Source organism: Chrysochloris asiatica, unplaced genomic scaffold (genome assembly GCF_000296735.1).
Source record: "Chrysochloris asiatica unplaced genomic scaffold, ChrAsi1.0 scaffold00100, whole genome shotgun sequence".
In the NCBI taxonomy this organism is placed as follows: Eukaryota; Metazoa; Chordata; class Mammalia; order Afrosoricida; family Chrysochloridae; genus Chrysochloris; species Chrysochloris asiatica.
In genome coordinates this window covers 11,343,321-11,370,975 of record NW_006408618.1, presented here as the reverse complement: position 1 = coordinate 11,370,975, position 27,655 = coordinate 11,343,321, and the positions used below count along the sequence as shown (strand labels likewise).

The following is a 27,655-nucleotide window of genomic DNA, read 5'->3' as shown; positions in this document are numbered from 1 at the left end:
TGTGAATTCCTCAGTCTTACCTGTCATCGAAACTCATTGCAGCATGACAATGGCTCTGTCTTAGGTTGCCGAGGTTCCACGTGATCCTTACCCGTCTCTGGCCACACGTCCAGGTTAATGTAATTTTTAAGGTTAAAATGCATCTTATTGTTTCCTGTCACTCCTATTTTTGTTTAACTTGGTCATTCATCAAGTTGGTTCTGACTCATAGCGACCCTGTGTAGGTTTTCTGAGGAGCGGCTTAGTGAGTTTGAACCTCTGCCCTTGTGGCTCAAACTGCCCTTGTGGTTGAGTACTTATCTACAGTACCCCACCAAGACTCCAGTCAACAATATTGAATACATATTGTGTAACTTGAGATAGGAAGGAAAAAGAAAAAATAGAGTTCTTGCTTCCAAGGAATATACTATGAAGTTTGGTAAACAAATATGATTAGAGGAGTCTTGGGGTGGCACTCTAGGATAAGCACTGGAATGCTAACCACAAGGTTTCATTCAGCAGTTGAAACCCACTAACCACTCCTTGGAAACCTTATACAGGGTTGCTATGAGTCAGAGCCAAGTAAACAGCAGTTAACAGTAACAACAATGTTATAAATATGGAGATAAATAAAGGATGTTAATGTGGCAAGTGTAATGCTTTTGAGAACGAGGAGAGAAGTATGGGAGGCTTCCTAGTGGAGGATGTATGGGAGTGGAGTGCCAAGAGTAGAAGTCAGCCAGTCAAAGAATGGGCTGAGAACCCATTGCGGGTAGACAGGACTGCATGAACAAAGGCAGAAAGGTGGGAAACAGTGCGGTACATGTTAACATTTTAAACTTGAGGTGTGACATGGGAGATGTCAGGCTAGAGAAGTAAGTGGAAACTTGATCATGAAAGGTCTTGAAGACCATGTGAAGGAATTTTGACCTGATGGTGAACTACTGCCTTCAGAAGAGTGACGTGGTCACATTTTTGTTTTAAATAGATCACTTTGCCAGCTGTGTGGAGGATGGATTTGAGGGAGACAAGACTGGAGGCAATAGTCCAGGTGAGAGATGATGGAAATCTAAACTAAGGTGATACCAATAGGGATGGAGAGGAGGGGATGGTTTGAAAAGTGAAACCACAGATTTAAGGTCTTTTTTCCTTTAAATACAGTAAAATTTATTTCAAATTAAATATGACTGCAGGAATGGAGAGAAAGTGAGAGAGAGGGAATAGAAAAAAAAAAGTGTCATTGTATGACATAGGCAGTTGGATGGTTTGCCTTCTCAGAAAACTATTAAAATAGGTTCAATGATCTAGAAAATCACTTCTAAAAAGCAGTGTGTTTCTGTATAATAGACCTGGGTGGTGAGAAACAGGTGATCTTTAATTAAGACAGGATGGGGATCTCCTGTTTGTGTAATATGACTAGATTTGTTGTTGTTGTTGTTGTTAAATGCAGTCGAGTTGGTTTTGACTCATAGTCTGTATAGGGTTTCCGAGGAGTACCTGGTGGGTTTGAACTGCTGACTTTGTGGTTTACAGCCCATTGCAGATCCAACAGTATCACACCAGGAGTGTATGATTAAATTTAGGAACTGTATAGTCTACAGGAAGAAGCCAGGTCTTAGAAGGCCTTAACCATAACACATGATTGTTGTTATTAAGTAGACTCCAATTCGTAGCATCCCTGTACAGGGTTTCCAAGGAGCGGCTGATGAATTTGAACCACCAACCTTGCAAGTCAAACCAACCTTGAGGTCTAGTGCTTATTCTACAGTGCCACACCAGGACTCCCTGCACATGATTGTTGATGTTGTAGAACTCAGTAAATGTCTTGGTGGTGATATTTTTAGAATCTTTAATTAAATTGTTGCTATTTTACCAAAAATCCACTGCCCAGAAAAATAGAATAGATAAAAAAATTTGTCATTAAGGCAATTAATAGTTGCAAGCTATAGTATTACAGATTGTGCATCGTAACATATGGGTATTTGGGAATACTAAGAATATCTTAATAGTAAACCAAAAATATTTCTAGTTTTTGGCAGACAATTTTAGGATTTTATGTTATAAAATAAAAACTATTATTAAAAAACTATTTCCATAGTTTTTTTCCATATATAAATGGAGAGTCTGGATTGAGATAATATGTACCTATTTCTGAAAAAAATGCCTTTGTTTTCTTCTCTACAATTTACTTTATATGGAGGGATTAAAGAAAGAAAAGCCAAGACTTTCCTTCTTTAAGTACACAACAACAAAATATCAAAATATTTTAACAACAGAATATCTATTTTTAAAGCTATTAGCTATTTATTTATGGAATTTTTTTTTCATTTTCATTTTGAGAAAACTGTGCTTTTCCTATTCACTAGTATCTGATTTTGATGAATACATACAAATCGGGGAAATTCTCATTGGGTATTCCTTCTCTGGCTTGTTACATTTTTGCTATGTAGACGCTTCCTCGTGTCAATAGGTTGCATATTAGAAAATGTTAAGATGACATTGCCTGTTGGCTCATTCTTCATGAATCCACAAATACATAGTCCTACCTGGAACTTTCAGTATATGCCAGAAATTACAATTTTCTGTATGTATTAAACACAAGTAGATTTTCAAGTGTTGAGCTTATTGTGAATTTCTTTACCCTTTTATGTCTTTCAGAAGCCTTGCACCGCCCGTACGGCTGTGACGTTGAATCCCAGGCACTGAACGAAGCCATCAGGTGGAGCTCCAAGGAAAACTTGCTGGGAGCCACTGAGAGTGACCCTAATCTCTTTGTTGCACTTTACGATTTTGTAGCAAGTGGCGATAATACACTCAGCATCACTAAAGGTGAGGCTTCTGTGTGGCACCCTCTGACTTTTCAATTTTCATCAGTGATCAAAAAATAAAGGGTCTGTCTGTTCTAGATTCAGCCATTAACTAAAACTAGCTAGGTGATTTTGACTTAGAGGCTTTTGGTTCATTTGTTTTGTTTTGCATTCTGTCTAGGATAGTACCATTTTGTCTAAATTAGAGAGCTTAAGGATGAAATGACATAAAGTACCTTAGAGAAACATCACACACTATATACATAAACTTTACCCATTCTCAGAATTTTGTATTATGAATGTTATCTATAATATGCCAGTATCTGTGTTACACAGGTAAGACTTAGTATTTGTTGTTGTTGTTGTTAAGTGCCGTCGAGTCGGTTTCGACCCATAGCGACCCTGAACAGGGTTTCCGAGGCTGTAAATCTTTACGGGAGCAGATCGCCTCATCTTTCTCCTGCGGAGCGGCTGGTAGTTTCGAACTGCTGACCTTGCGGGTCTCAGCCCAATTTGTAATCACTATGCTACCAGAGCTCCTTAGTATAGATTATTCTAATTCAACTTAGTATATATTAGTTTTAAGATGAGTCATGTTGTTAGATGCCAGTGCTTCTCAGAGAATTGTTTGTTACCAGTTTGCAATGAGATTAAGAGCTTGCATCCAAATTGTCATCCACGTACATTACTAAGCACAATATTTATACTTAGTTCAGTTGACATTTTGTTTTTGGAGCAAGACTTTCTACATGAAGAAAGTAGTGCAGTGAGTCACATTCTGGTACAAGTTTCTTCCCTTGATGTGATACATCTTTAAGTGGCAGTAGCATAGACAACTTATATGTTTGTCATTCATGTTTATGTCAGTGGGTGAAAACAGCAATAGAGAGTTTCTATTAAACTACTCTTTCAGGAGATTAGTAGTTTATGTCAATGGTAAAGGCAAAAGGGAACAGTAAGAACACAACCAAGTAAAATCACCCATTCTTGGTTTTTTGAACAAAAACTGAAAATGATGGACCTTTTAAGGGAGAGAGATAAGAGCATGAGGACATCATCATTGTGTATAGGAGTTGGATTAGTCTGTCTATGCTTCTTCCCTTTTGAACTTTTGAAAGTCTCTTACTCATAAAAAATGTTATTTCAGGATAATTTTTAACTATATACAGTTGTAACTTAAATGATTATTGGTCAAATGATTATTGGCCTTTTAGTGAGATTCACAATGAGGTATGAGGAAGCTGCAAAATGTTCATGAAGAAATGAAATGAAAAGATAATAGAATTTTTCCACAAACTTTTTGAAGTCCCTCGTATTGAATGTGAATGTGTATACCAAATTAAGAAGGCAGGGCTTCACTACAGGAATGTTACACTTAATAAAAATTTTTCATTCACTGTTTCATTTTTTTTTTTAACCAAGATTCACCAAAACAGAAACCCTTAAAACGCCATTTCTCAAACAAGGGTTATAGCTATGCCCTGGAGAGGAGTGGTTGGTGTCTGCATGTGCCAGGAGCTCTCAAAGGCACAGGGAAACTAAAGTGCTTAGCTCATGCTGCCAGTTTCATTTGACCGTTTCAGGCAGTTTTTTTTGTTTTGGTGGGTTTTTCGTGGGTGGGGGGGGGGGGGGGGCAGGGTGATGGCATTTGTTATGTGTGTATGTTGGGATGTGTTTATGGAGTTGAAGGAAATTTTTACTTGAAAGCTCAGGATTAAACAAAGAACTTCATAGAAATCTTATACGGTGTGATAATTTCTTTGGGCTACGACATGCAATTTTATCTGTAGTGGTACTTAAGTGGAGAAATTTGTGAAGCGATGACTCAGAACATTCTTTTCTAGGTTTAATTTTCTTGTTGGTATTTTCCAGGATAACTCAGTTACCATGGAAACATTGATAAGGGAAGTTAAGGAAAATCCGTTGATTCCTCAGTTACCAGTTAGAGAAACCACAGTGTGTAGCTCAGGTAGTGGGATTCCATGATCTTATGGTCAACAGTGGTTTCTTGTAAAACTTATAAAATGCCAACTCTGTAAACCAGATTCTCATTAATATAAAATGCCATGTTAAAGCTGTTTTACTGTTTTAAAAGATATAATATACATGTAGATATATATAAAATATTATGTAGTTTGAAAATAAAAAGGCAAGATACAGTGCAATCCTAATAGAGATTCCAACATAATTCTTTAAAAAGATGGAAAAACTGACCAACCAAAACTTTATATGGGAAGGAAAGAGACCTCAGATAAGCAAAACATTACTTAAGAAGAACAAAGTTGAAGACCTCTCACTTAATGATTTTAAAATCTACTACATGTTCACAATGGTCAAAACAGCCTGTTACTGGTACAATGAAAGGCACATAGATCAATGGAACAAAACTGAGAGCCCAGAAGGAAATGCATCCGTATATAGTCATCTGATCTTTGATGGAGGAAGAGATAGTCTCTTCAACAAAATGTGCAGGAAAAACTGGAAATCCATTTGCAGAAAAATGAAACAAGAGCCATGTCTCATACCGTATATAAAAACAAACAACGTAGATTAAAGACCCAGGTGTAAAACCTAGCACAATAAAGATCATCAATGAAAAAATAGGACAGGTCACTCCATGTGCGGAAGAAAATAAGTGATGAAAGCTGAAGAGGCTTGGAATAAGTCCAATGGACTAATGAATGGAACATGTAAACATCATTCTCCATGACTCTCAGACCAGAAGTACTAGATGTGTTCAGCTACCACTACCAACTGCTCTGAAAATGATTATATTAGAGGGTCCCGGATAGACTGGGAGAAGTTGTATAACAAATCTCAAAATTATTTAGTAGTAGAAATAACAACAAAAAACAGGTTTACTGGTCGGAAAGTCTGGAGGAACCTGAGACTGGCCCTCGACTACCCGTCAGGTCTGGAAAGGAACTCACCCTCACTAACCCGTTTCAGCCAAGCAGTTGATAGGTTGATTGTGGGGGGAAACAATAACATTAGCAAGATATGTTCACTATGGAATGGTCAAGCATTCAAAAGAGCAACATTTTCCTAAGGACAAAATTGAGAAGGAATAAGAAGGTGGGTGGAATGCAAATAGGAATCACAGGGAGGAGGCAGAATAAGTGTTGTTGCATGGAGGAGACTGTAATCATTGAGATGAAACAAAGTGTATGATTGTTGAATGTTAAGCTGATGATCTTGTCTGTAAACCTTAACTCAATTCACAATAAAAAGTTAAAAAAAGAAAAACTGGGATCAAGCTTAGGGACTCTGATACATGGCATAAACATACTGTCAACATAAAAACATAATGACTCATTACTAGTTGTTGTTTTCAGGTGCCATCATTGGGTTCCAACTTACATTGACCCTGTATAGGGTTTCAGAGGAGCAGCTGGTGAGTTTGAATCATCGACCTTATAGTTCAAATAACCTTGTGGTCCAGTGCTTATCTTACAGTGTCACACCAGGACTCCTAGTCGTTGTTGTTGTTAAGTGCTGTATAGTCTATTTCAACCCATAGCAACCATGTATAGGATTTTCCAAGGAGCAGCTGGTGAGCTTAGTCAATAGAGAGATGTAAATCAAAGCAATGAGATATCGTCTCACTCCAGTATTAATAAAAAAACAACAACAACGTTGCCAAGGGTGTGGAGAGACTTGAACCCTCTTACATTGCTGGTGGGACTATAAAATGGTATAACCACTGTGGAAAATACAATGGGGCTTCCTCAAAAAGTTAGAAATGGTAATACCATATGACCCAGCAATCCCTCTACTTGGTGTATATCCCCAGGAAATGAGAATCATGACGCGAGTAGATATATGCACACCTATGTTCATCGTAACACTATTCACAGTAGCAAAAAGATGGGATTCGTCCATCATTGGAAGAATAGATCAACTTTGATACATACACACAATGGAGTACTACACAATATTGAATATAATAAGGAATTTGTAAAGCACCTCATAACATGAATGAGCTTGGAGGACATCATGCTGAGTGAAATCAGTCGATCATAAAAGAACAAATACTGTATGAGACCACTATTATAAAAATCAAGAAAAGGTTTTTATGCAACAATAATAGTTATTAGGGTTGGGAGGGAAAGGAGAGTAAGTCTATGGTTAGAGGGTAGACACATGTTAACTTGGGTGACAGGGAAGGCAATATACAAGAGGAAGGTTGGCAGAAGAATAATGAAGACACAGGAATGCAAGGATTAAAGGAGATAGATAAATACTGTTACATATACAACCCAGAATCATGGTGTGGCGCTGCAGAAATATGCACTGGACTACAAGATTGTTTTGAACTGCCCAGTCAGCAGTTTAAATTCACTAGCTGCTCCTTGGAAACCCTATACAGGGTCCCTATGAGTTGAAACTGACTGAATGGCACTTAAAACATGCACAACCCTGCAACAACAGTGTTTTATGGGTAGATATGGTATGAGAGTGAGAGGGAGTATACCCCCAAAGACAGAAGATATTTGTTCATGGATATATTTACCTTTGGTGTCAGCATACTTATGAATGTGGTGGATCATACAGGGGACAAAATGGTAAAAAAATTTTAGATAATACCAAATAACAAGGTATTTGCTGTGCTTGGGATCTCAGGACTATAGACTCAGCACAATTGATATAACATAATCCACAAAGACAATGTTCTTCATCCTGCTTTGGCGAGTAGTGACTGGATCTTAAAAGCTCATGAGTGGCCTTCTAAAAGATGCAACTATTACTCTCTCCATCTGTGAAAGAAAAAAGAATGATGAACGTTGAAGATGCTTGGAATCAATTTCCAATGGACTAGTGAACATGTGAACATCATTCTCCACAACTCTTAAGACTGAAGAATTAGATGGTGTCCAGCTACCACTACCAATTGCTCTGAAAGGGATCACATGAGAAGGTTCTGAGTACAGTGGGAGACAATGTGGAACAAAACTCAAAATTATATTAAAAAGAAACAAAATGAGGAAAAAACACACACACAAAGAAAACCAGTTTACTGATCAGAAAGAGACTGAAGGAACCCTGAGACTAGGGCCCTTGACCACCCTTCAGATCTAGAACAGAACTCATCCTTGTGGCCCAGTTTTCACCAATCAGTAGATAGGTGATAGGGAGACAACAACACTAATAAGGAATGCTCACCGTGAAACAGTCAACTATTCAAGATCAAAAAGGCAACATATGCCTAAGGGACGAAGTTGAGAAGCTAGGAAGATGAGTGGAATGGAAATCAGAACCACAGGGAGGAAGTGGAATAACTTATTAACAAGGAAGAGATTACAATCATTGAGCTAAAATAAAGGATACGATTTGTTGAATATAAAACTGACTGCTCTGAAAGATTTCGCTCAGTTCACAAAAAACGTTTGTTTGTTTTTTTTTTTCAAATTAAACAGTAGCATTTAGTTCCTTCTTTAAAGATGATATTTAAAGGTTGGCAGTTCAAGCCCACCAGTCGCTCCTTGGGAAACCTATACAGGGTCGTTATGAGTCAGAACTGACTTGATGGCACTAAACTAAACTTTCATAGCTAATTATTTGTAAAGAAGCAAAATATAGGACTTAATCTTCATTTCTAATTATTTTGGGCTACCAGAACAACATTGATTCCCTCAGTTTTTCTAACAGCTTTGTTAAGATTCTTTAATATTGTTCTTATAAATATTGTTGGGGTGTGTTTGCATACTTGTGCACACCACCACCACACCACGTGTATTCCTGTGTGTATATGTACATTTGTATACATACATCCCTGCGGTGGGCGTCGGGGCGGGCTTTAGAAAGTTTGTGGGAAAATTCCATTTATCTTTTAATGCCTTTTTATCCATGAAGTTTTTGAAGCTCCTTCGTATATGTATGTATGTATACAGGCTTGTGTTTTTCCTTATTGAATGTAGGGAGTAATAGAAAGTCATCCTGTGGTCATTGTTCTATAGGCTACTGAAAATGTTAGATGGCTTGCCAGAGTCATGATTTTGAATTTTTCCTTTATAGCCTTTGTCTCATAACTATTGGGCCATGTACTTTTCATGAATTTTGTTTCTTCTGCATTCTGACACTGAGAATGTGTGTGTAAACTTTATATGAAGGCTTGCATTTCTCAGAGACAGCCTGAGGCCTAAGTCCCTAGGATTCTGTAGGCTATCATTTATTACTAACGATGTTGGTTTCGCCTCCTGTGTTTTGGCAAAGAGCTTCTAATCTGCTGCAATCACAGGGACAAAAATGTCTGTATATAGAGGGAGTCTCAAACTTGTTCACAACTTTAACAGAGAAGTCAAGGACATTGACATTAACAGCAAGATACTCTGAATAATTTGGAGTATGAGTTCCATTTCAGAATCAGCTTCCTTTTCCACACATGGATTTTAGAGAAATGGATGAGTGAATTATTCTTCATAGGGGAATGGAGGGAAGTGGGGGCAAGTATAATTATTTTAAAACTTAGCTCCTGGAGAAGATGTGCGTTGAAAGTCTTCTTTGCCCACACCCCAGTACCTGAAAATATTGCTGAAAGGTCTGTGGCCTGTTTTTTGTTGTTGTTGTTGTTTTTTCTGTCTTTATATTGATGATTTTGTTTCATTGGTGCCAAGTATAATTTAGAAGTGACTTTTATTTCACTTGCCTTATGGAGTCTTGGTGTGGTGCCTCAGGAAAAGCACTGGGCCATAATGATGGTTTCAATTGCAAGGTTGGTGATTCAAACCCACCAGCCACTCCTGGAAATCCTATACAGGATCTCTGTGAGTCGGAATTGACTCAGCAGCACTTAACAATAAAAATCCCTAATCCTCAATTTTTGTTAGTATTGAACGAAATGTAACATACATTCCTTGATAAACTTTTTGAGGAAATCTGAACTGTTTTTTTGAAGGGTGAGCATCATGCCATTTTCCAACCAGTTAAGTAACATTTTTGTCCGTCGGTGTATGCCACCTTACTCCCATGCATCCTAGTTTCCTTTTGTTCCTAGTGGCCCACAAAAACCTGAAACCCTATAGTAAATGCCAGAAAACTATTTCTGACTGTGCCTCCATAGTTTTAGCTACAGGTTAAAGAGATCAATCAAGATAACAACTAAGTTTGTTTGCATTATTAAAAAAAAAAATTCTGTATAAAAATACCTGATTCATTTTTTAACAAGTTTTAAGTTTGAAAATAGACTGCTTCTGTATGAAATAAAGTCTTAATATCTTTCCTTTCATTCTGTGATGACTTCCTGATTAGGTGAAAAGCTCCGGGTCCTTGGTTACAATCAGAATGGCGAGTGGAGTGAAGTTCGCTCTAAGAATGGACAGGGTTGGGTGCCAAGCAACTACATCACCCCAGTGAACAGCTTGGAAAAGCATTCCTGGTACCATGGACCTGTGTCACGCAGTGCAGCCGAGTACCTGCTGAGCAGTCTCATCAATGGCAGTTTCCTGGTGCGAGAAAGCGAGAGCAGCCCCGGGCAGCTCTCCATCTCGCTCAGGTATGAGGGGCGTGTGTATCACTACAGGATCAATACCACAACAGATGGCAAGGTAAGACTTAGGAGATGTTGTGTAGAAACAATACTCAGGGTAACTAAAGTGAAATCGATAACGTGTATTATTGTTGTTGCTGTTATGTGTCATCGAGTTGGTTCCTACTCATAGTAACCCTATATGAGTTTTCCAAGAGTGGCTGGTGGCTTTGAACTGCTGACCTTGTGGTTACCAGTCCAGTGCTTTACAGCACCACACCAGGGTTTTGTATAGCGCTTATAGCTGGCATGAAATGTTCTCTCAACTTTGTGGATTTGGGCTGGCTATTTAGTATGTTTGAAAGCTTGCTTCTTAGGCTTAGATATGAAGTTGAAAAATGAAGGAAACTACTATATAAGTGAGCTGTTTTAATCATTGTCAGTTTATAAGTATACTCATATACTTCCAATACATTGTGTGAAATTTATAAATTAACCTTGTATCTTTGAAAATTAGAATAATCTCTCTCAAAAATAAAAATTTAGGCTTCTAAGACTGGTGTTAATCATTAATGTATATTAATATAAATAGATCAGTCATTTATCTACTTAAGCATTAGGGAAGATCCTCTTCTTTAGAGTACAACTATTATACTGTAATCACTTAAGCACAGGCTGTATCAGTTGTTATATTCTGTTGTATCAACAGAAATGAGTATGTATGTGTATCAGACAGCATGTACAAAAATGTTCATAACAGCAATGTTTGTTAATAGACCAAACCTGGAAACATACAAATGTCTGAACTGTAGTATGGATTACTAAATTGTGATCTATGCATAAAATGGAATATATATATATATATATATAGCAACAACATTGAGCAGACCACTGCTACAGTAGAGCACTATCAGGGCGAATGGTAGCCTGCCAGTGGCGTGCTTTTGTAAATAAAACTTTATTGGAACATGGCCATATCCATTTTTTTATATATTGTCTGTGTCCCAGAGAGAGTAGTTAAGACCAAGACCCTGTGACCGGTAAGCCTAAAGTATTTACTATCTGACCTTTTACAAAAAGGTTACTGACTCCTGCTGTAGATGAATCTCACAGTAAAAGTATTAGTTGATGTTAGGGAATGGGTCGTGGGGAAAGACATAGGGTTTCTTTTTGGGGTGATGAAATGTTCTGGAATTATAGTGGTAATGTTACATAGGAGTCCTAAGGAGGCACTGTGGGATAAGCACTAGACTGTTAGTCACAAAGTTGGCGGTTCACACTCAACAGCCACTCCTCAGAAATTCTATACTGGTTGCTAAGAGTTGGAACTGACTCGATGGCACTTAGCAACAACCACAGTGCTACAGAAGGAGTCCTGGTAACTCAGAGGTAGTATGAGTCAGAACCACTTTACTGCTCCTAACAACCACAATGTTTTGATGTTTATGGCAAAGTAACACTTGTATGTTAACATGAATCATTGTATGTGTTCACACTATACTTTGATTGTAATAGGCTTTACAGAGTTGGTTTGTAAGGGGTTGCTTGGGGTTGTTGTTGTTTAAGCTCCCTCAGTCAGTGTCTGAAGTCTGTTTATATTTTAATACCCTTCTTCTGTCCTCCACCTCTCCCCACCAAAATTAATTCTGTAGTTTTCAAATTATGATATATGTATCTCAGGATCATAAGTTTTTCCCAAAGGCCAAGTTCCTTCTTGCTTACATCAAACAAAGTTATCTTTTCTTCAACCTGTTTTAGATACAAGGGGATTCAAAAAAATTGTGGGAAAATGGAATTAAAAAATAATGGAATTTTCCCAAAACTTTTTGAAGGCTTATCCATATTATGTTCCATAGTCTTGTTGCTTAAAAATATTTGATGACCAATGATCTTGATAATACAGAGAGATACCTTAGAATCTTCTTCCCCATGATTAAGCTAATTTGTTGTTGTTGTTGTTAAGTGCCGCGGTGTCAGTTCCGACTCATGGCGACCCTGTGTAGGGTTTCTGAGAAGCAGCTGGTGTGTTTGAAATGCTGATCTTGGTTCAAACTGACTTTGTAGTCCAGTATTTATCTTACAATGTTGGTATTTTTATAAATACACAATAATGTATTTGAAGTTCTGAAAAGAAGAGTAGTAAAGTGGTCTGGAGAACCACTGACTTTGTAGGAAAGGTGATTTAAATAAGACCAAACTGAGGCTTTGTGTTTCCTGTTACATTTACCTGAATAAGTTATCCTCCTATCTTCATGTCTCAGGGCAATGAGATAATGTGTGGTTTTTGTTTGTTTTAAACCCTTGACCTTTCCAGTTGGTGTAGTTTTCTGTGCTGCTTGCTTCACCAGGTCTGTGTGACTGCTGAAAGCCGCTTCAGCACACTGGCCGAGCTCGTTCACCACCACTCCACAGTGGCTGATGGGCTGGTGACAACTTTGCACTACCCAGCACCCAAGTGTAATAAGCCTACCGTTTACGGTGTATCCCCTATCCACGACAAATGGGAAATGGAACGGACAGATATTACCATGAAGCACAAACTTGGGGGTGGTCAGTATGGAGAGGTGTACGTTGGCGTCTGGAAGAAATACAGCCTTACAGTTGCTGTGAAGACACTGAAGGTGAGTTGCCTGGAATTGCAGTTTATAGGCATCTTTGTCTTTTGTACTGAATCACTTGGAAGTATCACTGTATCTTTTTGTAACTTTGGAATACTTTCCACCCACCGGGTGCCAAGCAGCAACTTATGATGAATAAGCCTAGTGCCATTACCAGCAATGCAGGGGCAAATTATTCAGTGCAGTGCGGTAAAACCCATGTGTGGGCATGGTCTGCTTCTGGAAGCTGTTGATGCAGATCTTAGACGGAGGTTAGAAGCAAATAAAAAGATATAAATGCAAAACACCAAGTTTTTATGCCAAGCAATGGAACTTTGATAGCGTAGTGGTTATGAATCAGGCTGCTAACCTCAAGGTCAGCAGTTCGAAACTACCAGCTGTTCCACGGGAGAAAGATGAGGCGTTCTGCTACTATAAAGATTTGTAGCCTCGGAAACCCTGTACAGGGTCACTTTGAGTCGGAACCGACTCCATGGTACTTAACAACAACAATGTACACATTACATCTTTTTTGCAAACCATGGGACCCTTCATGGTTAGTTTCCTGTGTACCCTATGTGGGTGGAAAATATAGTAAGCTATTTTGCTTCTTGAAAATGAACCTTGCTAGACAGAATTCTTACACTGTCAGTGAATTATGTGGGCTCTCCCTTTCTTGTTCTGTCCTTATTCTTTGCCTCTTGTCCCCATTCCCATATAATTAGATCTCTTTTGCTTGTTAGTATTCACAGAAATCTTTTTCCTAATGCTACTTTATATCTTTCTTTAAGTATCATGGTATCATATTTTAGGGTGTGCCACCCATTTCAATCTCTAAAGATTCTCCCAGAGCCTCAGTTGTTGCTGTTAAGTGTCATCCAGTTGGTTTTGACTCATGGTGACCCTGTATAGGATTTCCGAGGAGCATCTGGTGGGTTTGAACTGCTGACCTTGTGGTTTGCAGTCCAGTGCTGATCCTACAGCGCCACACCAGGAGTCCTGAGCTTCAGTAGCTGTGGCATATCACTTGTAGGGACTTCTCTTCAGCTGTGAAGAATAGTCAGTTTTGTTTCTCAAGCATATATTAAGTGTATTTTGAGTATGAAACATTCTGCAGACACATTCCTCTTTAAGGAGCTTGTGGTGTTATCAGAGAGACAGACATGTTCAAAGGTTGAGATACCTAGGGAACAAAACTATCAGGGAACTGAGCGATCCAGTCCACATCACCTGTGCTTTCGTTGGTTATAGAATATGGTTACTGAGTTTTGCTTATCCTATTTTGCACTCCAGTGCTGATATTGGATAGATTCAAAGACATATTAGAGGTGGTGGTGTTTCCTACCTACATAGAGCAACCTTATCTATAGGGTTTCTGAGGCTGTAATCTTCACAGGAGCAGAAAGCCTCATCTTTCTCCAGAGGAGCAACTGGTAGATTGCAACTACTGGCCTTTGTGGTTAGTAGGCCAGTGCATATCCTACAGTGCCACCAGAGTGCCTTTAGAAGCTTAATGGTGATGGTGGTGTGCTATGGAGTTGATTCTGATTCTGACTCATAGCAACCCTCTATAGGGTCTCCAAGGCTGTAAATCTTTATGGGAGCAGAAAGCCTCATCTTTCTCCCACAAATGGCTGGTGGACTCGAACTGCTGACCTAGCAGTCAGCAGCTCAGCGTGTAATCCACCGCACTGTCAAGGCTCCTTGTAGAGCATATTAGGCTATGGTAGATTTTCTTGATGAATACACTAAAGTACTGAAAAGGTAACCTTTTTTACTTTTAAAGTTGAAGTTTCAGGATAGTGAGTGGACTCAATGATTAAGATGGGTATTGGTCCATCTCCCTCTTTTCTCTTAACTTCCCTCTTTTCAGGAAGATACCATGGAGGTGGAAGAGTTCCTGAAAGAAGCTGCAGTAATGAAGGAAATCAAGCATCCTAATCTGGTACAATTATTAGGTGAGGATACTTGCTTGTATTATAATTTCCTCAAAGATGCTTGTCCCTGCTCCCTAGCCCCTTGTTATGAAATTCCTTCTTTTGAATCCCCATAGTGGCAGCTCCAAGAGTGAATTCACTTCAATAAGTGGCTGTCACTGTGCCTAAAGAACACAGCCCTGGATTGATTTCAATGTATAAAACTGCCCAGCTTGTGGTAAAAACTACAAATTGAAAGTTCAGAAGCATTCAAAATGGTACTTCAAACCAAAAATTATCAACATTTAAAACCTAAACAAAGGGCCATTGAAACAGATTAAATAGCTGTGACTACCCCCAGCAGTTTACCTTTTACAAACCAGAAGTACTATGCTTAAATAGAGGGGCTTCTAAGCTGCTCAAAGAAACAGGTCTTTGAACCAGTTCTTCCAGTTCAGTCATGTCTGAGGAAGTGAAACTGGAATGGACCCAAATTTGTGAAATGTGGGTAAACCACAACAATAACAGGAATGGAAAAAATTACAGGTCAGTGCCCTGTTTAGAAATTTACTTTCCCTCCTAAAAAACAACCAAATCTCATGACCATCAGAGTTGGAAATAACGGTGCCCTGCTCAAATACGGCAGCTGATGACCCAGCTTTGAATGGGTGTTGCTCTCTACAGTCCTAGCCTGCCAATAATCCAATTTTCTGAATTACGTTCCTGAAGGGGCTCGTTACCCCACTTCCAAGTTTCCCATTTTATGTCTGAAGTTTGAACTGGTTCAATCTTTATTGCCCTGACTGAATGTATTCAAACTGGTTTGAAGCCCTTCAAAAAAAAAAACCTGTGATCTTTTCAAGTAGAGCCAGTTTTTTTGAATGTTCAGGTTGAGCCAAGTCATCTCACTGGAAACCGTTTATTAAGGTTTGTTTGCGATAGTTTTTGGTAGTTTTTAGTGGTTCTTTGTACAAGGAGTCTACTGTGCATTAATGGAATCCTTAACTAGGGAAGCAATTAAAATATTTTTACAAAGGATTTTACAAAGTCTGTTTACAGACTGTGCTTATAATATCTTCTTTCAGACTTCACCATTGACACAGTTTCTTTTGTTGTTCTTGTTAGTGCCTTTGAGTTTCTGACTCATAGTGACCCTGTATAGGGTTTTTGAGGCTGTTAATCTTCACAGGAGCAGAAAGCTTCATCTTTCTCCCGTGGAGTGGTTGATGGGTTCGAACTTCTGGCCTTGTAGTTAGCAGCTCAATTTGTAACTGACTACAGTACGTTGTCACTGTACCCAAAGAACAAGCTCCTTGCAGAATTGCTTTTTCTTTCTGATAACCATTGTGAACATGTTGTGAAGGAGAGAAATCATGAACATATAGAACTAGAAATGTCAGGCTGCTGGTCCCTGTGGAATTATACAAGTAACTCTGCTTTTACTCACACAAAGACTCAAAGGCCTGTGAATTTTCAGAGACCAATATGATAGAGGCAGAGACTCCCTTATCAACAAACGTCTTAATTTTTGCTATAGTAAGTTCAGGGAATGTGGTAGCAAGAAGAGGAAAGAGTACTACTGAACTAGACTTTAAAAAGGTGTCAAGTTGCTCTTGGCTAAAATGGTTTAAGGTATTTGAAAATATGCATATTAAACAAGCACTGTTCTTGGCCTATCAGGTGTGTGTACATTGGAGCCACCATTTTACATTGTGACAGAGTACATGCCGTATGGGAACTTGCTTGATTACCTCCGAGAATGCAATCGAGAAGAGGTGACTGCAGTTGTACTGCTCTACATGGCCACTCAGATCTCTTCTGCCATGGAGTACTTAGAAAAGAAGAATTTCATCCATAGGTGTGTAAACCTGACTATTGCCTATGACTAACAATCAATCTGTCTCGCTTAGCAGCTAAAGGGAAGAACGTGGAGAACCTACTCAGAACATTTCAGATGATTCAGGAAAGGGATTTTCTTGCAAGCCTTTCAGATGTCATTTCCCACTTGTAATCCTGTTGTACTGTGATTAAGGTGTTAATGTTGGGACTTTGCTCTTCTTAAAAAAGAAAGCTGTTCCTTTCATTTATTTAGCACTATATCCAAAATCCTTTTGCTCCATCTAGTGGCTTTAGTTTAAAAATAGCTTGTCTTAGGAAAGTATGTAGAGCCTTACAGAGAAACATCTATTGCTTACCTCTGAAACCTAGTCCAGGATGCTTGTATGTACAAACAGGGAACCCATTTTATGAAGTTTGCTTTTTTTTGATATCACAAAACTGCCTCTGGATAACTGACTCCTCAGAGTGCGTGTTCTGCCATGGTAGCAGTTGTCACAAAATACTCCTGCCTCTCTCAGCACGTACCAACTCTGCTTTTAGCACAAAGAACCAAGAATAAAGCATTCATGACCATTTTCTTTACCATCTGAATGGAATCATATTAGAGCTTCCCCCCTCTCCACTATAGAGATCTTGCAGCTCGTAACTGCTTAGTGGGAGAAAACCACGTGGTGAAAGTGGCTGACTTCGGCTTAAGTAGATTGATGACTGGAGACACCTATACTGCTCATGCTGGAGCCAAATTCCCTATTAAGTGGACAGCACCCGAGAGTCTTGCCTACAACACCTTCTCAATCAAATCGGATGTCTGGGGTAAGGTTGCAAGGGACTTCTCCCTATGTCATTTTATTTTCTTTGTGTTGTTGTTATAATTAAGCGCTGTTAAGTTGGTTCCTATCCACAGTGACCCTGCATAGGGTTTCCGAAGCCTGTAAATCTTTATGGGAGCAGAAAGCCTCATCTTTGTCCTGCAGAATCGCTGGTAGTTTCGAACTGCTAACCTTGAGGTTAGCAGCCTGACTCATAACCACTATGCTACCACAGTTCCTTATAAATTCCTTTAATTAGTTAGAGCTTTCTGGGTTGTTTCATTGTGCTTTGTTTTTAAAGATGTTCAATATCCTTCTTCAGTCATTCAGTAAGCATGTATTAAACTACTGCCTACTAGGCAAGGAGCCCTGGTGATGCAAATAGTTAAACATTTGACTACTAACTGAAAGGTTAGTGATTAGATCCCCTAATCCCTGTTCTCCCTGTGTCTCCACCAGAGAAAGATCTGGCAATCAGTCTCTATAAAGATTATGGTCTAGAAAACCCTATGGTGCAGTTCTAACTCTGTCGCTTGGGGTCTCTATGAGTGAGTCAGAATCAACTCAGTAGCACCTAACAACAACATCTACCAGGCACTGTGCTTGGCACTTAGTATAGAAAAATGTGTAAAACCGTCCCTTCCTTCAGAGAACTCATGGTCTAGCTCTCCTATTGCATCAGAATCCTTACAACCCATTCTCTGTAAGCTCCCTATTTTGCACAGTATGTTTGTGGCCAGAACACTGTCACACAGAGTAGCATCCACTTTTCAAAATAGGCATGATAAAGTGACATCTAAAATTTGGCCTTATTAACTGATCTTGCTTCTACATGATTCAAAAAGCAGTATGACCTTGGAGAGACTTAAGTGAACTGAAAAAGTCTGTGAATTTGGATTGTGGGCCAATTAAGAAATGTTTATATATATAAGTTTTTAGTAATAAAAGGAGTCAGTGAAATAGAGAAAGGAGCAAGACTTTCCAAAGCAGTTTTCTCTTAGAGAAATGTTGTTAGGTATGTCTAATTGATTCCAATTCATAGCACCCCGTGTGACAGAGTAGAACTGCCCCTAGGACTTTCTGAGCTGTAATCTTTATGGAAGCAGATCACCAGCTCTTTCTCCCACGGAGCCACTGTGTGGGTTTGAACCACCAACTTTTGGCTTTCAACTGAGTGCTTAGCCATTGTACCACCAGGGCTTCTTTCTCCTTTCTGAGAAATAGTAGCCATCAATAAGATGAGCAGTAACTTAGTTGTTCATAAATTTCCCATTAATATTTATGATACTTCCTCTAGCTTCTATTTTAAAGAAATAAAATATTAAAAGACTAGAGTTAGGAGTTTCAGAGATATACTAAAAATACATGTGCTGGCTCTGTGTTTATTTACACTTTTGTAAGGGAAAACATACCTATCTCTTCACCACACAGTCAGCAGTGATTGAAACCAAGTATAAAAAGAATATGCCACTTGGAAAAGAACACAAGCAGGAAAGAGAACCAAAAGAATTGCTATTGTTTTGAACCTTGATTCTGATCAGGATATGCATATTTTATATGCTACTTTGGGGTGGGGGGTTGTGTGGGGTTTTTTGCATTGAACTACTAAATGAAAGACATTTGTTTGAGTTCTGAGCCAGTGTGTTCATAGATCAAAAACCAAACAAATTGGCTCAGGCCTCAAGGGAATGCATTAGCAAAAAGAGCTTGAGGTAAAGAGGGAAGAGTTGGCTTCAGGTGTGGATTCACTAGAGGCTCTAACAGTCTCACCAGGACTTGGAGACATGGTGACTTTTATTCTCTCCTGCCTTTCTCTAAGGTCTTTCCCTCTTTGTGTTGATTTGAGGTTTTCCACACCCTTAACTGAGTGGGACTCCATTTAAACTCTGGCCCAAGAGAGAGGAAAGTTAAATGGAAAACAGTAAAAAAAATCATAATATGGCCCTTCCACTGGTCACAGAGCAGTTTTTTGTATAGTATTCAAAACAGCAAGGTTTATTTGCTGACTGCATGAATTAATTAGTTTCTGAGGTTGTTTTTTTCATCTATTTGATAATATTTTATAAATTTGAGTTGTTACTTTTTTTTGGATGGGTTACCCATTTTTTTTTTTTTTTTTTCCTTATGAAATACCTTCAATTGTATATCAATCAGTCAATAGTCAGGTCAAGGAGTAAAAAGAGTTATAAGATTTCAAGTCACTTTTTTATCAGAGACCTTAATCTCAGAAACAACCTAACTGCTATAAAATCAGGCAAATTCTTTTTCTGCTGTGGATTTTACATGACTTTAAGTGCTTCCAATTTTATCTTACTCCTCTAGTAACTTAGTTAAAACTGTTGTTAAGTTCCTTGGAATTGGTTCCTACTCATAGCGACCCTGTTACAGGGTTTCTGAGGAGCAGCTGGTGGGTTTGAACTGCCGACCTTGCAGTTAGCAGTCCAGTGCTCATCCTCTAGCACCACACCAGGACTCTGTGGTTAAAACTGTTGCTCTTGTTAAGTGCTGTACAGCTCTTGAATAGATGATTTATTGTTCTAAGAATAGTTTAATTGTACATTAGGCCTTTTCTGTGTGCATAGCGTATTCTTCCTCATCATAGTAAAAACAATCTAAATGAAAATTGGGGAAGTTACAGAAAATGGCCTCCAGGTTATACCTGCAGAATTCCTTGTGGTGGTATCTTCAACTAATGGCCAAGTCAAATTATAAGAATATAAGAGTATTGTTGTAACATTGTAAAATGTTACCCGAACTTTCAAAGTGATATTAACTAATAATGTAAAATAAATAATAAATCATAGAAGAAACATTAAGCCCCTTTTTTAATCTCTTGTACAGCTTTTGGGGTGCTACTGTGGGAAATCGCTACCTACGGAATGTCACCATACCCAGGTATTGACCTGTCCCAGGTCTATGATCTACTGGAAAAAGGATATCGGATGGAACAACCTGAAGGATGTCCCCCTAAGGTTTATGAACTTATGCGAGCATGTGAGTGCTTTGAATATTTTGACCATGAAGGTCTTTGTCAGCAGTTTAGGGTTGTTTGTGAAATTGGAAACCTTTCTCCTCATCACCTCTCAGTTTTAGATTGGCTCCAGCCTCGTGACACTAGAGAGCTTTCCATTGATTAGCCAGTTGGCATATCATGTGGTAACACCACTGAGTCTGATTGGAATCCTAAGAATAGTTGTACATGGCCCAAATATTGACCCCAATTTCCCAAAAGCATTTGAATGTTTAATAGAGAAAATAAGATATAATAGAGATTAAGAAAAAGGAGAGTTGCTTTCAACTAGATAAAAAAGGTTGCTAAAGACTATGGAGAGTATACGAAAATAACTCTGAGATGAATAAACAAAGTATCTGAGTGCTTGAAGGTCAGAACATGGGAATGTGAATAGTGAATTAGATTGCAGCTTTGTTTAAACATGTTTTTGTTTTATTTACTCATTGAGCATTGGTATTGCTTACTTCCTTGTCTTTGTCAAATGAGAGCATTAAGTTCTTCTTTCTGGTATATCTCATTATATATCTGCATATATACAGCTGATTATTTACCAAGTTAGAATGATTCAAAGACAGTTTTGGCTTCTTTCATTTTCCAGTGGAAGAAAACTTGCCATTTCCTAAACCATCTCCCAACCTCCCTTCAGTCTAGACTAGAGAGCACAGAAATTGAGACTAACAGGTGGAACCAGCCCCAGGAGGTGGGTTCATTTCGCCTAAGTCTAGCCGTGCGAAGCAGCTGCATCATGAGCTTTGAGGATGTGCAGTCCCTCTACTCGAATAAGCATGCATTAGGATGCACCGAACTCCATATCAACTATGCCACTGGGTATGTCTCTCTTGCAAGACGTTTTTAATGATTTCCTCTTAATGTTTTATGTATAGGTTGGAAGTGGAGCCCTGCTGACAGGCCTTCTTTTGCTGAGACTCACCAAGCTTTTGAAACCATGTTCCATGACTCCAGCATTTCTGAAGGTAAGAATCAGGGCTTCAAACTGGTTCATTCATGAGCGATAACATAAAACTGGAACAGACCTGAATTCCAAACATCTAGGAACAGGAAAACTTAGGGTCAAAGCCCTAGAGCAGGGGACTCGGTGTAATTAGCCTGTTCAGGAGCCAGATACAGGAGATTGGATTATTGGCAGGACTGTAGAGAGCGGCACGCATTCAAACTGATGTGGTCAAGTTCAAGTTTTTAAAATATTTTAATAGAAGAGGAAATCAAGCACATTGCTTCCACTAGTGATTTAGCATATTAGATAAGAAAGGAAAAAAAGAGGCACAGTACCAACATTGAGTGAAAATTATTTTCATCCTAGTAGTCCTTTCATGTATGAAACATCTGCAGGTTGTGGAGGGCACATCTGACCTTCTGGGCCAGATTGAGCTGCAGCCTGTCACAGCACTGTTTCTTCCTCTGTGTGCTTTATTTTCTATGTAGCTAAAGTGCTAGAAATTGTGGACATCAGTCAAAAAGCAAGGTCCAACTTTTGCTGACTCAAATAAGTATTCCTGCTTCTCTTTAAAATGTTTCATCCTTTTAGAAAACAAACTCTTAACAATTTCCAAAGTTAATTTCAATGAAAAATTGCTAAAGAAGAAATTTAACATTCTTAAACTCACATTTTATTGATTTAATTTCTGGCCGGCACTGTACTAGGTTTAGGGACACAGAGATAAGACACAGTCCCTACCTTAAACGAATATATATATATACACACACACACACCAGTCCTTTGAACTGCAAGGTTGGTGGTTCAAGCTCACCAGCTTTTCCTTGGAAACCCTATACACAAGGTCGTTATGGGTAAGAATCGATTCAACAGCACTTCACAACAACAGCAACCAATCTGTGGAAAAACAAGGGAGACCCTAACTTCAGGATCTGTTGAAGTTAGGGTATTAAGTAGCTTCAGGTCTTTTTCCTTCCTTCTTGAGAGGAACAAGAAAAAGAATTCCCTCTCATATTCACTCCCAATGTCTCTTTATTCCTGCTTCTGCTTTTATTTTATCCTCTGATTATTGCAAATAACATGAGACACACTTGCGAACATCCTTAAGGTCATATCATTATAGCTCCCAAAGAATATAATTCTTCCAGCTGCTATGTATAGAAGTCTAAGAAAGGAATCTCATTGGCATGGCTTGGGTTATGTACCATGTGCACCCTATTGTAGATCATTTTAATTTTTTTAAATGATAAAATATTACAATTTAAGAAAAAAAAAATTTTTATTTGGTCCTACCCGCTTCATTTTTGTTCAGGAATGCGTAGCAAATATGTCCTTGCCTCAGTAAATGCTGCAAAACTCTTTGCCAGGTTTTATTCAGCCCATACTTACTAATGGGTAAACTCATTTTGCAGCATCCTAATTTGCTTAACATGCATGAATTGGAATGGATTGTGTCTACCCTCCTTTTTAGTGTAAGGTGCAGCCTAAAAATCAAATTAATCTGTAGTGTGTGTGTGCTTTGCTCGGCCTTTGGATAGGTAACTTAGAAAACTAGGATATCCAAATGACCAATAAGCATCTAAAATCATGTTTAGCATCATTCATCCTCATGAAGTACGAAATAAAATTGCAGTATATACTTCTGCATACCTACCAGAAAGGCTAAAATTTAAAAACACCAAAATACCTGATAACATCAAGTTTAGCAGATCTCTTATTAATATTCACCACTAATGGGAGTGTGAATTGGTAAAGCCATTTTGGCAGACAGTTTGGCATTGTCCATTCAAAGTAAACCTCCATGCACACTATGAGGATATTGAAAATACCATGGCTTGGGTCAGGTGCACCTAGTCCTCAAAGTGATAAAATGGTTAGATTATGGTAAATTTACACAACAGCGTAGTGGTTAAGAATCGGACTATGAACTGCAAGGTCAGCAGTTGGAAACTACTAGCTGCTCCGCGTGAGAAAGATAAGGCTTTCTACTCCTGTAAAGATTTATAGCCTCGGAAACCCTGTTCAGGGTTGCTGTGAGTCAGAACCGACTCGACAGCACTTAACAACAACAAACACAACAGAATACTACATAGCAACACAGCAACAAGTAAGAAGTTTTGCCACATGCAAAACAGCATGGATGAATCTTGCAGACATAATGTTGAACAAAAGAAGTCAGTAACTTCTAGCTGTGATGCCATTTATATGTGTGGACACTATAATCTCCATTTCTTTCTCAGTGTATGCCTTTTCTAAAAACGAAAGTTCCTCTTCTATCTCATTAAATTGTTCTTTTTATAAAACAAATTGTCTTTCTCACAGAGGTAGCTGAGGAGCTTGGAAGAGCTGCCTCCTCCTCATCTGTTGTTCCATACTTGCCCCGATTACCTATACTTCCTTCCAAGATTCGGACACTGAAGAAACAGGTGGAAAACAAGGAAAACATTGAAGGGGCACAAGATGCCACAGAGAACTCTGCCTCCAGCTCAGCACCAGGTATGGGTTCCTTGACCAGAAGAATCAAAATAGGACTTTATGAATTGCTTCCTTGTTTGAGGAACAATGTAGTATGATGCTTTTATTCCCATTTTTATGCCTATCTACCCTGAAGAAACCTTGGCCTTTATTTTACTTGTCACTCTGACTCTGCATTGCCAGTGTTAATCATCCTCATCTGTCCCTCTGACATATACAGCTCTGCCTCTAGCCTCATTTCCCCAACTCCTGATGCCAAATAATGACCATCTTTACAGTTCTGGGAAATGTCATTAGCCTGACTATGCTGTAGCTTTTAGAAAGGATGAATGCTGAGGGAATAGCCAACAGATATTTTACACTAATCAGTGTAAAGTGAGACTGCATTAATCCTCTTAGTAGTGTCCTCTGGGTCCTGCCACCACCTACCACTTCATAGATGCTGACAAACCCCTTAGAGTGGCGCCTTAGTGGTTCAGGTGTTATGGGTACCCTTCTCGTCTTTTACATGACTGATAGACTGTTTCTCATCAGGGTTCATTAGAAGTGCACAGGCCCCCAGTGGCTCCCCAGCACTGCCTCGAAAGCAGAGAGACAAGTCACCCAGCAGCCTCTTGGAAGATGCCAAAGAGACATGCTTCACCAGAGATAGGAAAGGAGGCTTCTTCAGTTCCTTCATGAAAAAGAGAAATGCTCCCACACCCCCCAAACGCAGCAGCTCCTTCCGAGAAATGGAGAATCAACCCCACAAGAAATATGAGCTCACGGGTAACTTCTCATCTGTTGCTTCTCTGCAGCATGCTGACGGGCTCTCTTTTGTGCCTGCCCAGCAAGAGTCGAATCTGGTGCCACCCAAGTGCTATGGGGGGAGCTTTGCACAGAGGAACCTCTGTAATGACGACGGCGGGGGTGGTGGGGGCAGTGGCACTGCTGGGGGTGGGTGGTCTGGCATCACAGGCTTCTTTACTCCACGCTTAATAAAAAAGACACTGGGCTTACGAGCGGGTAAACCCACAGCCAGTGATGACGCCTCCAAGCCTTTCCCAAGGTCAAACTCTACATCTTCCATGTCCTCAGGGCTTCCAGAGCAGGATAGGATGGCAATGACTCTCCCCAGGAACTGCCAGAGGTCCAAACTGCAGCTGGAAAGGACCGTGTCCACCTCTTCTCAGCCAGAAGAGAATGTGGGCAGGGCCAACGACTTGCTTCCCAAGAAATCAGAGGAAGGTGCTGCTCCAACCAGGGAGAGACCAAAAGCCAAACTTTTGCCCAGAGGAGCCACAGCTCTTCCTCTCAGAACGCCCTCTGGGGATCCAGCCATTACAGAGAAAGACTCTCCAGGACTAGGGGTGGCTGGAGTTGCAGTTGCCCCCAAGAACAAGGAGAGGAATGGTGGGGCACGACTTGGGATGGCTGGAGTTCCAGAGGATGGAGAGCAGCCAGGGTGGTCTTCTCCGGCCAAGGCGGCAGCAGTCCTCCCAACCACTCACAACCACAAAGTGCCAGTCCTTATCTCGCCCACTCTGAAACACACTCCAGCGGACGTGCAGCTCATTGGCACAGACTCTCAGGGGAACAAGTTCAAGCTCTTATCTGAGCATCAGGTCACATCCTCGGGAGACAAGGACCGGCCCCGGCGGGTAAAACCAAAGTGTGCCCCACCCCCACCACCTGTAATGAGACTACTGCAGCATCAGTCCGTATGCTCAGACCCTCCGGAAGAGCCGACTGCCCCTTCTGCAGGACAGCCCTCCTCAGACACCCAGGAAGGTGGGAAAAAGGCAGCTCCAGGGGCAGTGCCCACCAGTGGGAAAGCTGGGAGGCCAGGGATGCCTCCCCCTCAAGTGCCTCTGCCCACATCTTCCATCTCACCAGCCAAAATGGCCAATGGCACAGCAGGTACTAAAGTGGCTCTGAGAAAAACCAAACAGGCGGCTGAGAAAATCTCAGCAGACAAAATCAGCAAAGAGGCCTTGCTGGAATGTGCTGACCTACTGTCCAGTGCAATCACGGAACCTGTGCCCAATAGCCAGCTGGTAGACACTGGCCACCAGCTGCTGGACTACTGCTCAGGCTATGTGGACTGTATCCCTCAAACCCGCAACAAATTTGCCTTCCGAGAGGCCGTAAGCAAACTGGAACTCAGCCTGCAGGAGCTGCAGGTGTCTTCTGCGGCTGCTGGTGGACCCGGGACAAACCCAGTCCTTAATAACTTATTGTCATGTGTACAGGAAATAAGTGATGTGGTGCAGAGGTAGCCACTGTTAGCCCAGTGGAAAGATGCACACAGTTCTTGGGGAGAGGGCAAGGGGACTTGTTTGCCTGTGTTCTTGTTTTCAAAAACTGAAAGACTGATACTTGAGTGTGTTTATGTAAAGTACCTCAGGTCCCTGAGTTCTCACGTTTACAGGTTCATCTCAACAATAACAAAAAGCAAGCCACACAAGTACAGGAGAGAAAAAGGAGGGGAGGGCAGGGCAGTCGCCAGGGTTGGAAGCTGCACTGCAAAATCAGGGAGCATCATTGTCATGTCATAAAGGAAGAAACCCAGTCTTTTCCTATCTGGAGTGATGTGAGGTGGCTAGATGGGGCTGAGCTCAGCAAGGCTACAGCACCAATTCTCCACACAACAGGGAGCTGACCTGGGCTCCAGTAGGTACTAATGGTGATTGTGCACCAACTCACCTAATGAATTTATAGGGTTAGAAGAAAGGAATGCTGGGAATGCACCAACAGAAGTTTTGTTCAAGTCTTTTGGAAGCAGCTGTTGACCTTGCTTCCACGAGGTCATTGCTGTTACAGTAAGAACTGCAAATCAAATTTCTAAAATATACAGCTGGAAAAGTAAAGAATGCTGGGAGGTTTCATCAGGAAGAGGAAAACCTCCTCCTAAATTCTAGTTTGATTATCAGAAGTCACTTCTAGCCTAGCATATTGCTTTCTAAAGAACCAGGATGGAGTTCCTGCTGCTTGTGGGTGCCCACCTGTAAACCAGAGGCACAGGGGTCACTCAGCCCCTCTTAGTGATTCTTCTTTACATCCTGCTGGGAAGGCTTTCTTCTTTATCCCCTGGCAGCATTCAGGACACTAACCAACATGGATTGTGAGACTCATGGTCACATACAGGTCTTCACAGAGGCATGCTTTTCTGATACCGTGCCCTTGCAGACTGACAGTGGCCAAGGATTTGAGCAGCTATATCCTAACAAGTGGTGTGGTGCTGAAGGATAAGCACCGGACTGCAAGGTCACTTTGTAACCACAAGGTGGGCAATTCAAACCTACTAGCCGCACCTCAGAAATCCTATACAGGGTCACTGTGATTGAGTCAGAACCAACGTGACGGCACTTATCAACAACAACATACTTAACAAACAACTAAAATACAATGAGGGAGCCTCTTGTTGAAACCCAGATGGCCAGACTCAGAGGCCAGGGACTGAGAAAAGAAGGTGGCTTGGTCCTAATGGCTGTTTCTCTTTACCTTTCCCATCTCTTAACCACTCTAGAGCCAATCTGAGTAGAGCCGGGGGAGGCATTGTCTCTCTTCAGGTGGCAAATGATGTCAAATCATTCTTACATGTTTTTCCCCTTTTATATTCCCCATCCTACCATCATGCTTGTTTGTAAAGATCATATTGGGAATATTCTTTATTTTTTAATTCACCTTTATTTTAAGAATATGTAACTGAAGGAGAAGCATTTTCAGAAAGCACCAACTAGACCCTAGAAATCCAATGGCTTAGCCATCAAATTATGTTTTGCTCTGGCTAAAAGTGGCCTTTTCTGTTCCTTCTCATT

The 27,655-nt window shown here is 40.1% G+C and overlaps 1 protein-coding gene across 7 annotated transcripts in view; it reads left to right on the top strand.

Annotated features, from left to right (window-relative positions):
• ABL2 (c-abl oncogene 2, non-receptor tyrosine kinase) overlaps window positions 1-26,229 on the top strand; it is a 185,335-nt gene extending 159,106 nt beyond the window's left edge. For 2 of the 7 annotated variants that reach the window (XM_006867087.1, XM_006867090.1), the window contains exons 2-13: window positions 968-1,030; window positions 2,638-2,808; window positions 10,035-10,330; window positions 12,600-12,872; window positions 14,722-14,806; window positions 16,445-16,622; window positions 17,232-17,416; window positions 20,254-20,406; window positions 21,310-21,399; window positions 23,703-23,876; window positions 24,390-24,623; window positions 24,933-26,113. In XM_006867087.1, coding sequence (XP_006867149.1) covers window positions 968-1,030; window positions 2,638-2,808; window positions 10,035-10,330; window positions 12,600-12,872; window positions 14,722-14,806; window positions 16,445-16,622; window positions 17,232-17,416; window positions 20,254-20,406; window positions 21,310-21,399; window positions 23,703-23,876; window positions 24,390-24,623; window positions 24,933-26,113 — 3,083 coding nt within the window. Of the gene's footprint in view, window positions 1-967; window positions 1,031-2,637; window positions 2,809-10,034; window positions 10,331-12,599; window positions 12,873-14,721; window positions 14,807-16,444; window positions 16,623-17,231; window positions 17,417-20,253; window positions 20,407-21,309; window positions 21,400-23,702; window positions 23,877-24,389 lie in introns of all 7 variants that reach the window. The other 5 variants (XM_006867088.1, XM_006867089.1, XM_006867085.1 and 2 more) reach the window with 4 other exon arrangements.
• The last annotated feature ends 1,426 nt before the right edge of the window (window positions 26,230-27,655 follow it).